The sequence below is a fragment of the Heterodontus francisci genome, chromosome 23 (genome assembly GCF_036365525.1).
Source record: "Heterodontus francisci isolate sHetFra1 chromosome 23, sHetFra1.hap1, whole genome shotgun sequence".
In the NCBI taxonomy this organism is placed as follows: Eukaryota; Metazoa; Chordata; class Chondrichthyes; order Heterodontiformes; family Heterodontidae; genus Heterodontus; species Heterodontus francisci.
In genome coordinates this window covers 6,102,288-6,116,663 of record NC_090393.1, presented here as the reverse complement: position 1 = coordinate 6,116,663, position 14,376 = coordinate 6,102,288, and the positions used below count along the sequence as shown (strand labels likewise).

The 14,376-nt window shown below is 40.2% G+C and overlaps 1 protein-coding gene across 13 annotated transcripts in view; it reads right to left on the bottom strand.

Annotated features, from left to right (window-relative positions):
* Positions 1-14,376, bottom strand: part of ep400 (E1A binding protein p400) — a 164,455-nt gene that overhangs the window by 134,232 nt on the left and 15,847 nt on the right. For 11 of the 13 annotated variants that reach the window (XM_068054601.1, XM_068054607.1, XM_068054605.1 and 8 more), the window contains exons 3-4: positions 9,784-9,897; positions 9,560-9,647 (exon numbers count right to left, since the gene is read on the bottom strand). In XM_068054601.1, the coding sequence (XP_067910702.1) occupies positions 9,560-9,647; positions 9,784-9,897 (202 nt within the window). The remainder of the gene's footprint in view (positions 1-9,559; positions 9,648-9,783; positions 9,898-14,376) is intronic. The other 2 variants (XM_068054608.1, XM_068054612.1) reach the window with 1 other exon arrangement.

The window sequence follows — 14,376 nt, the reverse complement described above, 5'->3', positions numbered from 1 at the left end:
GCAAGGTCAGAAGCAAGAAATCAATTTAACTATCATTTTCAATGCAAACTACAGGAGGACAATTATGCACACACAATTCCAAAATTCAATCAGATTTCCAAACTCAGAGGTTAAATGCACACACAAAAGCACCATAGGTCTAATGCTACCAATTAATAAATCAATCTTTTGATATTCGGTCAGTGAATCAGGATGTATAAATTTGTTGCGCTGCTTAATTTCCTGTAGCTCCCTGTCCTCCAACGGATGGCTTAATAACCTTGCCCCATTACTAAATCAGTTAAGTGGCTGTTCAGTCAGGTGAAGGTGTAAAACGGTCATCTCAGACGAGCACTGAATGGCCAAGTTTCTACTCGCAAGACAATGGAAACCACCATTAAAAAATGAAGTAATTATTTTATTTTAATGATGGCAGATAGAAATGCTAAACATAAAACAAAAAGATTAATAGCTTCAATTCCACACTACACCTTTTGAAATAGCTTTAAACGAATAAGTAATTTTCTCACTCAATGATACCCACCATCATAGGTCTCTTGCATCAGAAGACACTGACAGGGAGCAAACAGTATTGGGGTGGGAGAGCACATAATTTTGAGATGTGCAGCAGTCAAAGATGAGAGGGTTCAGAGTTAGAGAAATAGAGCACTGGCAGAATATAGATTAATATCCAACCAGGGTGACAATGAGCAATACCTTGCCATGGCCAAATAGGGTAGAGAGTAATACATAATAATAAAAGCAAAATACTGCGGATGCTGGAAATCTGACATAAATACAGTAATACTTGGTCACTGAAAATAAAGACATATCCAGCCATGGCTAAGCTACATTCTCCTAGTTCTGGGGTGCTTCTACACCAGCTCTGGTATTACTAAACATAAATTACCTCTCAGGATTTTCATTGAAAAAAATTGTATTATGGGTTCATTTTTCAAGTACGAGTTCAGCAACACAAAGATTCGTATTGATATTTTTCAGGAGACAGTGCAGATTTACAGAGTAGGTTGTGCGTCAGCCATGGCTCAATTGGTAGCACACTCACCTGAATCACAAGGTTCTAGGTTCAAGTCCCCCTCCAGAGGCTTGAGCACAAAAATCAAGGCTTACACTCCAGTACAGTACTGAGGGAGTGTTGCACTATCGGAGGTGCCATCTTTCAGACAGGATGTTAAACCAAGGTCCCATCTACCTGCTCAGGTAGATGTAAAAGATCCCATGGCACCATTTTGAAGAAGAGCAGGGGAGCTATTGCCAGTGTCCTGGCCAATATTTATCCCTCAACCAACATCACAAAAAACAGAATATCTGGTCATTATCACATTGCTGCTTGTGGCAGATTGCTGCGCACAAAATTGGCTGCTGCATTTCCTACATTACAGAAGTGACTACACTTCATAAGTATTTCATTGCTTGTAAATCGCTTCGAGACGTCCGGTGGGCGTGAAAAGCACAAAAAAAAAGACTCGCAGTTATATAAAGAAATTCTGAACAGAAGAAACAGTACAACCCATCAACAGTTATCCTAAACAGAGGGGCAGTTGCCCATTTGTTAAGATACATTATCTCTGAATGTTTGTCGGTGGCACTTTGGGACTTTCCAAGGTTGTGAAACATACTATACTACTTTAAAGCAGCTCAACAAGACTCTGAGTTAGAATTACCTAATTAGGAAGGCAATAATACTCAATGCATTTAGGATTGCTCTTATTTCCTTAATTAGTTTGCTACATGCGTTTAATGGATCCTTTTGCAACCACTAAAACATATTGTGCGCACAAAGTTAAAAAAAAACTGCATCATCGGTTAGCGATATATATATATATATATATATATACTCTGTTTTAAGAAAACCGTTTTCTCAATTAAAAAGAGAAAAATTATGAAACACTATATGCAATCCACATTCACTGGTAATGCCCTGTGAAACTTTCCCATTATTTTTCATCCAATAAAACAAACTTTTCAATATTTGAATCTACATTTTAACAATTTTATGTCTGCTCTCATCTACTACCCATTTCCATCACAATGTTACTCTTTGCTCCCTCACATCATAGCTGTGTCCGATCATGAGCCTTTGTCGTTGTCACTGCTATCACATTCCACTTCTTTCCAGACAGGCCTTACTGGTAAATACTTGTGGCTGTTAATAGTTACTTGATAGCAGGAAAACTCCTTTGGCTCTTCAGAGCAATGATGGCTAGGAAAATTAACTTTTCCCAAATCCATTTCTTCACACCAGACGTAATTGACCATTAAAGATGGTGAGATACCACACAAAATCAATAATATTGTAACTTGAAATGCCTTCCAGAACTGCTCCAAAACAGGACCCCCCTCCCTCACCCACCCAACCAAACATATCTCTCATCTATTGCTTGCACCAATCCCATAATGGGGTCCAGCACCATGTACCTCTAAACAAGTTATATGACCTCCTAGTAAAGCCATGTTCAGGGATATCTAGCTTCCTTTCAAATAGATGGCTCATCCCCAGCAATTATTCATTAACTCAAGACTCCAAGGCTCTTCCAATTCTTCAGACTGAATCTCTTCATGTCTCCCACGAATCTAACCAACAGGTATCATCTCTTAGATCCAATGGTTCCAGCCTTAGTCCTTCATTTATCAACATTCTTTGCTTGTATACCTCGGCTGATCGGCAAAGGAATTCCCTCACCTATTCTATTGCTAAAACTCTCTCAAAGAAGCTTGGTTTCATCTTTCATGCCAAATAATGCTTTTCCCCTCAATTCTATAAAGCCCCATAGGAACAAGATTTGAACACTCTTCACTGTCACCTTTCAGGATTTATTTACACAAAAATGATCTGGGGAATAACAGTTACTTTATAATGTAGGATTTTTAAAAGCACAATTTATTCGCACATTAAAAGAAAGACACCTAGATGACGGGCGATTAAAATGCTAATGAAATAACTTTGATGTTGCTTCCCCATAGACTGTAAATAATAAGCAACTTGTTATCGATAAACACCACACCCCAATGTGTTGGAATGTCTCTGGGTCCTTGAGGCCATGAACTGACTGAAATACAGTGGCAGGTACAAAGAGTAAGTGAGATCCAACAAAGGCTGCAAAGTCAGTCAGGTTTAAAACTGAAAGCCTCAAGGGCAAACTTTGGCCAGGCTCACAAAGAATGCTGGAGATAATAAAGAATTACGCTCTCGAAGGCAAGCTAGATAATCCACTGATGTGTTTGCTATTTTGTATTATTACAAGAACACAAGTTGTATTGATTGAACTAAGTGAATCTGACTGTAGCTGATGTTCACTTGCTGTGAAACAGATTAACAATTCACATCTGACCTCATGTGACTAAATGCTTCCTTGTCTGCCCCCAAAGAGATTGAAGAAGCATGCAAATGAAATGCACCAACACCCCGATCACAAGCTGCTGCATTATTGTACAATTAAAATACTGGTCGTGATTGGCACACCTCTAAATGCAAAATCCTCAGGGCGCTTATGGGAATCACTAGCACCACTGTACCTGAGAATATCCAAGGAGTTTACCAGAAACCTACAACACTCCCATATCGGGGGACTCTTTCAGTGCCTCCTAGACAGGCTATATGAAAAAACCAAACATTGCATGACCAAGCCATAGAATCACAGAATTCTAGAATCATAGAACACTACAACATAGAAGGCAGCCATTCAGCCCATCAAGTCTGCACTGGCTCTTTCGAAGAGCAATCCAGTTAGTCCCACTCCACAGTACTTTCCCCATATCCTTATAATTTTTTCTCTGCCAAGTATTTATCCAATTCCCTTTGCAGGTTACTATTCAATCTGTTTCCACCAGCCTATCAGGCAGTGCATTCCAAAAGCTAACCACTCATTACATAATAGTTTTTCTGCATGTCACCTTTAGTTCTTTTGCCTTAAATCTGTGCCCTCGTTCGCTGTTTAGAAATAGCTTTAGCCATTAGAAACAGTTTCTCTTTATTTAATCTAGCTAAACCCTTCATGATTTTAAACACCTCTATCAAATCTCCTCTTAGCCTTCTGCTTCTCCAGTCTATCCAGATAACTATATCTTATCCCTGGAACCTTTCTGGTAAATCTCTTCTGTACCCGCTCCAAAGTCTCCACATCCTTCCGAAGTGCGGTGCCCAGAATTGGACACAAAACTCCAACTGGGGCCAAACTAGTGTATCATATAGGTTTAGCACAATTTCCTGGCTCTTGTACTCTATGCCTCTATTTATGAAATCCAGGATCCCATATGCTTTATTAACTGCTTCGTTAACCTGTCCAACCACCTTCAAAGATTTGTGAACAAACCCCAAAGGTGTCAGTCTCTTCTTGCATCCTCTTTAAAATTGTACCATTTAGCTTGTATTGTCTTTCCTCTTTCTTCCTACCAAAATGCATCTAAGCAAACCTTTCTGCATTGAAGTTCATCTGCCATGCGTCCACCCATTCCATCAGCCTGTCTGTGCCCTCTTGAAATGTATTACTGTCTTTCTCACTGTTTACTACAATTCCAAGTTTTGTCTCATCTGAAAATTTCAAAATTGCACCCTCACCTGCCAAATCCAATTCATTAATATATATCAAAAATCCCAGTAGTGTACCTTGGAGAACTGCACTGTACATCTCCCTGTCCCATTTCTAGCCTCCAAATCCAGTAGCGATACCTTTCTTCCCTTCCTCTTCTTTTATATATACTACTATGCTAAGTGTTTCTGCAAACTGGTCTCTTGCTCAGTGCACCACTCAACTTCCTTCTGTTGCTCTACACCACTCCCTTTCCCCATGACCTCAAAACTATGGAACTCTTTACCTCCCTCAGGCCTTCCTTTCTCCAACAAACTTCAGACTTTTAAAACCCAAGCCTGGCATCACTTAACCAATGCATTAGTTTATCATGCTCTCGCTTGCAAGTTGTGTCCCTCCCTCTGTAACCTTCTCCACCCCTACAGACTCCCAATTTTGGCCTCTCGTGTATCCCCGGTGCCTTCCTCCAACCATCGGTGGCCATGCCGTCAGCGGTCTAGGTCCTAAATTCCTCCTTAAACCTCTTTAGCTCGCCATATCTCTCTCTCCTCATTTAATATGCTCCTTTAAACTTCTAACATGAACAGAAAGTTTTAATGTCTCCTTCTTTGGCCGAGTATCAACCTTTCCCTGGTTATGGCTTAGGGCATTCTACTTACCACATTATTGCACGCACACAAGCATATCTGTACAGCGACTTCAATATTTCCTCCCAACAAGTTATTAATACCATTATCCACCAATACCATGCACCCTGCCATAAATAAATTTATACCCACTGTGTTATATCGATTTTACAGCACAAAGAGGGCATTCAGCCCACAGGTCTATGCTGGCTTTATATCCCAAATGAGCCTCCTCCCAACCCTCTTTGTTTAACACTATGTGCTTATCTAGCTTCCCTTTAAATGCATCTATGCGAAATACATTGCAAAAAATCATTGGTCTCAGTAATCAGAGCATAGGAGGAAGCTTCTCTAATTTCTAAGTGCACTTGTACACCAGAATCTACTTCAGTTTGCACACAATAGGTCTATAACTTCCAACAAAAAAACCAAGAGCTATAAGAACAGTAGACCACAATCTGGGTCATGAAATCAGCAATAGCCAGTAGAGTACGTTAATATCTACATACTGACAACAGGCATCAAGATTTTCTGTGATTCACAAGATATTCAAAAGGAATTTCCAAAACATGATTTATAGTTTATAGGATGTCTTATGATTCAACTCCTAAATGTTCATCCTCAAAAATCACACCAACCCTCACTCCTCCCAACTTTTTCAATCTTTGACAGCCCTACATCCCTGCCCATATTCTCTTCTATTCAAACTTTGGTCCACTGCATGTTTCACTCTTTTTTTATTCCACCAACCTTTCCAAACTCAAATTCTCTCCCGAAGCCACTTAATCACACCACAATTTTCCCCAGCTTGAATTCTCATCAAAGCCGAATCTCTAACACCACCTTTTGGCCACCATTTCTAGACCCTTTCCTATTCCTACCTAGGTCGGATCCCAAGCTATATTAAAAGATGCTATATAAATGCAGGTTGTTGTGGAAATCAAAGAGTGCAATCTAGCATTCTATAAAACATCAGAACCAATGTAAAAACTATGCCTATGAAGGCAACAGCAGCAGCAAACAAATGAGGAGCCAAACTAGAAAGGCTCAATGTCATCTGTAACAACTGCAAGATAAATATACAATATATTATTGCTAACACAGAGACATGGTTGAGGGAGGGGCAGGTCTGGCAGCTCAATATTCTAGGGTATAGAATCTTCAGGCATAACAGGGGAGGGGGTAAAAGAGGAGATGGCATTGCACTGTTGATCAAGGGGTCAATTACTGCAGTAAGGAGGGATGATATCTTAGAAGGTTCCTCAAATGAGGTCATATGGGTAGAACTTAAAAACAAAAAAGGGGACAATTACTTGGCTGGGAGTGTACTACAGGCCCCCAAACAGGCAGAGAGAGATAGAGGAGCAGATATGTAGGCAAATCTCAGAGAGGTGTAAAAATAATAGGGTAATAATAGTAGGGGATTTCAACTTCCCCAATATCAACTGGGAGAGTCTTGGTGCAAAAGGCTTAAAGGGGACAGAATTCATAAAACGCATACAGGAAAGCTTTTTGAGCCAGTACGTAGATAGTCCTGCAAGAGAAGGGGCATGAAGCCAGACAAGTGGAAGATGTGTCAGTGGGGGAACATTTCGGGGATAGTGACCATATCTCCAAGATATAAGGTAGTTATGGAAAAGGACAAAGATGGACCGAAAATAAAGGTACTGAATTGGGGGAAGGCCAATTTTATGATAATACAGGATCTGGCCAAAGCGGACTGGCAGCAGCTACTTGTAGAAAAGTCGACATCAGATCAGTGGGAGTCATTCAAAGAGGAAACAGTGAGAGCTCAGAGCCAACATATACCCATTATAGTGAAGGGTAGGAGCAACAAGTCCAGGGAACCCTGGATGTCAAGGGATATAGAGGATTGGATCAGGAAAAAAAAAGGGAGGCTTATGGCAGATTCAGAGTGCTGAAAACAGTGGAGGCACTAGAGGAGTATATAAAGTGTAGCGGGGGGGGGGGTACTTAAAAAAGTAATTAGGATAGCGAAGAGGAGACATGAAAAAACACTGGCAGGCAAGATAAAGGAAAATCCCAAGGTGTTTTATAAGCATATTAAGGGCAAGAGGATAACCAGGGAAAGAGTAGGGCCCATTAGGGACCAAAGTGGCAATCTGTGGGTGGAGCTGGAGGACATAGGTGAGGTTTTAAATGATTACTTTTCATCAGTTTTCACTGTGGAGAACGACGATGTAGGTGTCGAGATCAGGGAGGGGGATTGTGATATACTTGAACATATTAGCATTGAAAGGGAGGAAATTAGCTTCAAAGTGGATAAATCCCAGGCTGTTATGTGAGGCAAGGGAGGAGATAGCAGGGGCTCCGACACAAATTTTCAAATCCTCTCTGGCCACAGGAGAGGTACCACAGGATTGGAGGACAGTGAATGTGGTACCATTATTTAAGGAGGGTAGCAGGGATAAACCAGGTAATTACAGGCCAGTGAGTCTAACATCAGTGGTTGGGAATCTATTGGAAAAAATTCTGAGGGACAGGATTAATCTCCACTTGGAGAGGCAGAGATTAACCAGGGATAGTCAGCATGGCTTTGTCAGGGGGAGATCACGTCTGACTAACTTGATTGAATTTTTTGAGGCGGTGACAAAATGTGTAGATGAGGGTAAAGCAGTTGATGTAGTCTACATGGACTTCAGTAAGGCTTTTGATAAGGTCCCGCATGGGAGATTGGTTAAGAAGGTAAGAGCCCATGGGATCCAGGGCAATTTGGCAAACTGGATCCAAAATTGGCTGAGTGGCAGGAAACAGAGGGTAATGGTTGAGGGTTGTTTTTGCAAGTGGAAGCCTGTGACCAGTGGTGTACTGCAGGGATCGGTGCTGGGACCCTTGCTGTTTGTAGCGTACATTAATGATTTAGACGTGAATACAGGAGGTACGATCAGTAAGTTCGCAGATGACACGAAAATTGGTGGTGTCATAAATAGTGAGGGGGAAAGCCTTAGATTACAGGACGATATAGATGGGCTGGTAAGATGGGCGGAGCTGTGGCAAATGGAATTTAATCCTGAAAGGGTGATGTGATGCACTTTGGGAGGACTAACAAGGCAAGAGAATATACAATGGATGGTAGGACCGTAGGAAGTACAGAGGGTCCTTGGTGTACTTGTCCATAGATCACTGAAGGCAGTAGCACAGGTAGATAAGATGGTTAGGAAAGCATATGGGATACTTGCCTTTATTAGCCGAGGCACAGAATATAAGAGCAGGGAGGTTATGATGGAGCTGTATAAAATGCTAGTTAGGCCACAGCTGAAGTACTGTGTACAGTTCTGGTCGCCACACTATAGGAAGGATGTGATTGTATTGGAGAGGATGCAGAGGAGATTCACCAGAATGTTGTCTGGGCTGAAGCATTTTGGCTATGAAGAGAGGCTGAAAAGTCTAGGGTTGTTTTCCTTAGAGCAGAGAAAGCTGAGGGGAAATATGATTGAAGTATACAAAATTATAAGGGGCGTTGATAGGTTAGATAGGAAGAAACTTTTTTTATTAGCGGAGGGGAGGGGTCAATAACTAGGGGGCATAGATTTAAGGTAAGGTGTAGGAGGTTTAGAGTGGATTTGAGGAAACAAAATTTCACCTAAAGGGTGGTTGGAATCTGGAACACACTGCCTGAAGAGGTGGTCGAGGCAGGAACCCTCACAACATTGAAGAAGTATTTGGATGAGCACTTGAAACGCCATAGCATACAAGGCTACGGGCCAAGTGCTGGAAAATGGGATTAGAATAGCTAGGTGCTTGATGGCCAGCACAGACACGATGGGCCTGTTTCTGTGCTGTATAACTCTATGACACTATGGCCAGGGAGGAAAGTAGCTGCAACAACCCCAGGAGGAACAAGAAACCTGAAAGAATGCAAAGTTTTATCTAAATTAGGAATACTGCTTGGAGACCATATACATCCCCACAAAGTTTCAACTTGTCAAATACACAGGGGGGTAACGGATGGCTGTAAGTGGATTATGGGGAGCTAATCTAATCTAGAGGTTTCGAACAGCAGTTTATGCTTTGTCATTTAGCATTACTTTAATCTCTGTGCTCAAATATCAATTGTTTACAACACACACGAGAGAACTTTAAGTTTGCAGGTCTCTCTTTACATTGTAGTATTGGTTTGCACCATTTTAGTTTTTAAAAGGTAACAGCAATACAGTGCAACACAGAAGAAAAAGCAGTACTAAACTTACATTAAAGGATCCCATGTGATTCTCTTCTTCTCCCCCCACCCCCCCTCTCTTTACCCCCATCCTCTTCTCAGAGTAAGTCAAAGCAAAACTAACTCCACAAATTATATCGTCACACTCGTGGCACAAATATTTATGAAACCCTTCCAAAAGGAAATGTAAATAAAAGCAAAATACTGCAGATGCTGGAACATACCTGTTTGAGCCAAAGCCTGCTGTCTTTTGAAAGCTTCAATCTCCACTGTATTGGCTGTGCCTGCCACAGGGGTACCTTGATGTGCTTGCTATGGAAGGACAAGAAAAAAAAAACGCACACATCAGAAAGGCACGGATTGGTTGCAGCATGACGATATAACAGGATTTAACCCTGGTGATGCTATAATGATTCACAGACTTGCCGGTGCCACATTGACTCCTTACCTGAAACTGCTGCTGCTGCTGTGTTGAAAATGCAGCAGAAACATTAGGGGGAAGCTGTGTTGCTATGGCAACTGGCGTCCCTGTCTGGCCATCCTTTCCTGTCACCACTTTTACCTTAAATAAAAACAATGCATTCATTCACAGGTTCATTACTGAAACATCAAGTCCGAGCAAAAAAAAAAAGTATTTGCGGTACAAGGACAGCCAGGAAACTTCTGTAGAAATTCTTTTTTTCTTCCTAGGCTTGCTTCATGGGATTCATTGCAAACATTTTGCCAACTTAATTTTTTAAAAATTGGTTTGCAGAACAAAAATACTTGCAGAGCCAAAATAAAAATGTTTGCTGAAACTGCAAATTGCATTATTAGAAGCACAGTTGCAGGGAAAAAAAAAACAGAATTAATTTATCTTAACCTAATGGAATAACAAAGTACAAAAAAATGCCAAAAAATTCTAGGTGTGGGGGGAGGTTTGATGGGTAGTAGTTTAGGTCGTCTTAAATGCCAATCTACTTACAATTTCTCTGCAAGGTTTTATACCGAAAAACAAAACAAGAAAAAAAACTAGAAGAGTTAATCACAGAATCCTTCACATTGACCGTCACAGGACTTGAGTTACTGAAATAGACAAAGCCTAAAAATTCCCACGCCAATGCTGCAAAAGCCAACAAGGCCTCAGAAGAGATAACAGTCCCACTACAGGTATCAGATCACTTGTAGCATCCAGTTTTAAACCTGCAGTCTGCATGCTTGATTTTGGACCTGAAGGACTGTCCACAGATTTTAAATCTGCAACAGGTAGAGACATTCTTTATTAACAGTCAAGTACAATGGAAGAAAATAATTTTTTTTTGCTTCTGTATTGCACAAGTTGCAAACAATTGCTTGTACTCTACTCTGCGACTTACAAGAGGCCAATTTTAATTAACAGCATAGAATTAAACGCAATAAATACCACCAAAATATACTGAAAACTAGCTCTTTAGGCAAATGCAAAACTAAACTATTGATCTTACTTTTAGCAGTGTTCATCATTGAGATCTTAAGCTTCAGTAATTACTTATCATTTCAATCAAACCGTACAAACGTCAGGTAAATCTCACAATAAAGAATCATGTGAAAGTCTCATTATCAATGAAATATTAATCTTTCAAAAAGTAAGAAGCTCTCAAGAAAATATCAGTGAGAATTCCAGATACTCGAAAGCAATGACATTCTAGGACCTATAGCATTAGTTAGGGTACAGGTTACCAGCTCAGTCCATTTATACTGATCATTTTTTTCTGCTCGTTAATTTCAGTAAAAATGCAACTGAATTTTACTAGCGAGGTCAATTTGTTGTAAATTTAAATGTATGTGAAAACAAGATCTGTTGAAACACAAAAGAAATGAATCAGATGATGCTCAAATTAGTTTGAGAGTAAAGCAACCCCTTCTCTGATTTATATAACACTGGACATCAGTGTAACATCTATGAAGATTAAATTCTCTGCATTCACACAATGGCAAGATCACAGGACAATTAAAGATGAAGGCCATTCAGCCCTTTAGTTCATCTGTCCAGAAGCCCTCTTAAGTCCCCCAGCAACATCCAATTGATTCTTAAATGTATCCAGCAGAGTGCCAAGAAATCAATTTCAACATTGATTGCTCTCTTGATAATCGGTCCTAAACTTGCCTGTTACTGGTTTGAACCTATGCCCCTTGTCCTACTCCCTCAAATTATTTTATCAACAAAGTGTGATTTTCAAAATATTTAGACTTTTCAGATCAGCAAATTATCCACCATAACAGTTTACATATGGTGTGACAAACAAAAACAACAAAAACTGGGAGGGAGGAGAAAAAAATTCAGCTGTTCCATCTGATCTATTCCATCCCACACAGTGCAACCTGCTCTCGCCATTAAACCCATTCCACCCCACAGGCACCGCATGCAATCCCTTGCAAGAGGCGATAACTTATGTGAGTACTTAATTGCCCTGAAGCATGGCCTGCAAAAAGCATATTATGCCCAAGACTTTATCCTGTGAACCCATTTGCTCATGTCAAAGTACTAGTGCAGCATGACGTAGCGTTGCCAAATTATTCAGAATCTTAACTTCACTGAACGTACTTTGCCGCTACTGCAACAAAATCAATGACAGAAGCATGTCAGCATCAGGCACGCAAGTCTTTCTATGATATTGTAGTCTCTTTGCTGACCTTGTTTACTTACACCGTTACTTTCCCTGATTTCCCAATTTCTTCGCGATGTTTTAGCCAGCCATATTACATTACTGTAGCTACATACTTACTGCCTCACTGCTATTCTCCTCCAGTCTAGAGGCAAGAAGCAGTCACCCTGTAAAAAGATCTTACCTAGTTCCACACACTGAAAGTGTTCACAAGCTTGGACACCAAACCCAAGTAATCTTTTTCAGCTTTAAAAAAGTGGTGACTGCACATAAAGAATTTTCCAGTACAGAAACAGGCCACTATGCCAGTGTTTATGCTCCATTCGAGCCGCCTCTTATTCTATTTACTTCATCTCACCCTATCAACGTATCCTTCTGTTCTTTTCTTCCTCATGTACTAATCTAGCTTCTCCTTAAAATTCATTTATGCTGTTCACCACAATCACTCCGTTTGGTAGCGAGTTTCAGATCTGAGTTTAATTCAATTGTTTGACATTTGCTGATTGGATAATTTATAATAAAAACTTAAGCCTGTGCACAACTCCCTTTCGAAAGGAAAATTTATTAGGAAACTGCCTATGCAAATTTGTCATGTTGTAATTACAGCCTGTCACATGGTGTGACGCTGTAGCACCTCTGTTTTGCATGCCCTCCGCAGCCAATACCACAGTGAAGTTCTCCAAACAACTTTACTTCTCTCCTTCCCAAGCTGATATCAGTTTTACTATTGAACTGTAAGTTAATAATCCAGAGGGAATATATAAAAATGACAGAATGTATAGCTTTAAAGAGGAGACCAAATTGCAGGAGCCAGGTTCAATTATCCCCTTTTGCTCCAACCGTTTCTCCAGAAGACAGCACTGATCTTGAATCCGCAGGTGCAATGCCACAGGATACGAAAGGATGTTTTAAAAGTCGAGTAAAATGAAACTCGATAATGAACTTTGAATATTTAAACAGAATGCCTTCATAGAACTCAAGTTTTATTTTTATACAAATTACCCAACGCATTATTCAAAATAAAGTTCCAACTCTGATTAAGCATCACTCTTCCATTCCACCTACAGAACAAAACAGCTAAAAGCCATCTTTCGAAAGAAAGTAAAATGAACTTGCATTTTATAGCACCTTTCATTTCCCAGATATCCCAACGCACTTTACAATCAGTAATTACTGTTAAAGTACAAAGTGTGCACAGCAAGATCCCTTAAATACTCAGGTCCTTCATCATTTTATTCAACTTCAAAACATCCTTTAGTTGAGACAGTTGCAGGAATAATTTGAAGCTGAATTTGTTGCACTTGTCCTTTTAAAATAACCAAATCAGCAGTAATTTAAAGAAGCATGAAATGCCTGGAAAATAACGAGCTGGAGTTTTGAGAAGCCGATGCGTTCACTATAAAATAATGCCCATTGCCTTAAACAGTAAGTGAATGGCTGATGGCCAATTCATCTGTTTCGCATGGTGCTGGTTGAGGAAGCAATGCTGGCCAGGACAACAGAAAAATTTCCTGCTCTTCAAATATTGTCTCAGAAGCAGTTATATCCACCTAAGGTTTAACATCCCCTGCCAAAAGATGTTCACCTTACACTGAACATAAATTAGGATCTTATTGAGATCTGGATAAAAACTGCAATAGTAACACCCAAAATCAGACATATAATGCAATCACAAGATATGGTAAAGGGTCCTAGAAACATAGGTTACTGTCACCACGGCTTGACACTGCTGACGTCTTTCTTAAAGAGAAGCAGACATGCGACAAAACAAAATGAGGGATAAGAATTTATTCCCTGCTGCTGCAGAAATGTGCCAAACTCTTTTCTTAATCAATGCACATGTGCAATAATCCTGTACTCATATGCGTGTGCTGGTCAGAGTGTACATGTATAGATGATACAGGACCTAGAATAACTGGCTCCTGGTCTAGCAATGCATCAAATTTAAAATTCTAATCCTCGGGCATTCAAATCCTTCCATGACCTCATTCCGCCCCATCTTGAATTTCCACCAGCCCTACAATCCTCCAGGATCTCTACGTTCCTCGAATTTTGGTCTCTTATGCATCTCCAATTTTCTTGCTCCACTGTTGGCAGCTGTGCCTTCAGCAGCCTAAGCCCTAAAGCTCTGGAATTACCTCACTAAACCGTTCAGCTTCTCTCTCTCCTCCTTTAAGATGCTCTTTAAAACTAAATCTCTGACCAAGCTTTTGGTCACCTGTCCTAATATCTCCTTACGTGGTTCATTGTCAAATTTTGTCTGATTATGCTTCTGTGAAGCGCCTTGGGGCATTTTACTACATTATAGGCCCTGTATAAATGCAAGCTGCGGTTTGAAAAAAAATCCTTATCTGAAGGCCACCTCTATTTAAAAAATATGCCATTTCACAGAATGAAGAATTTAATGCATAAAATGC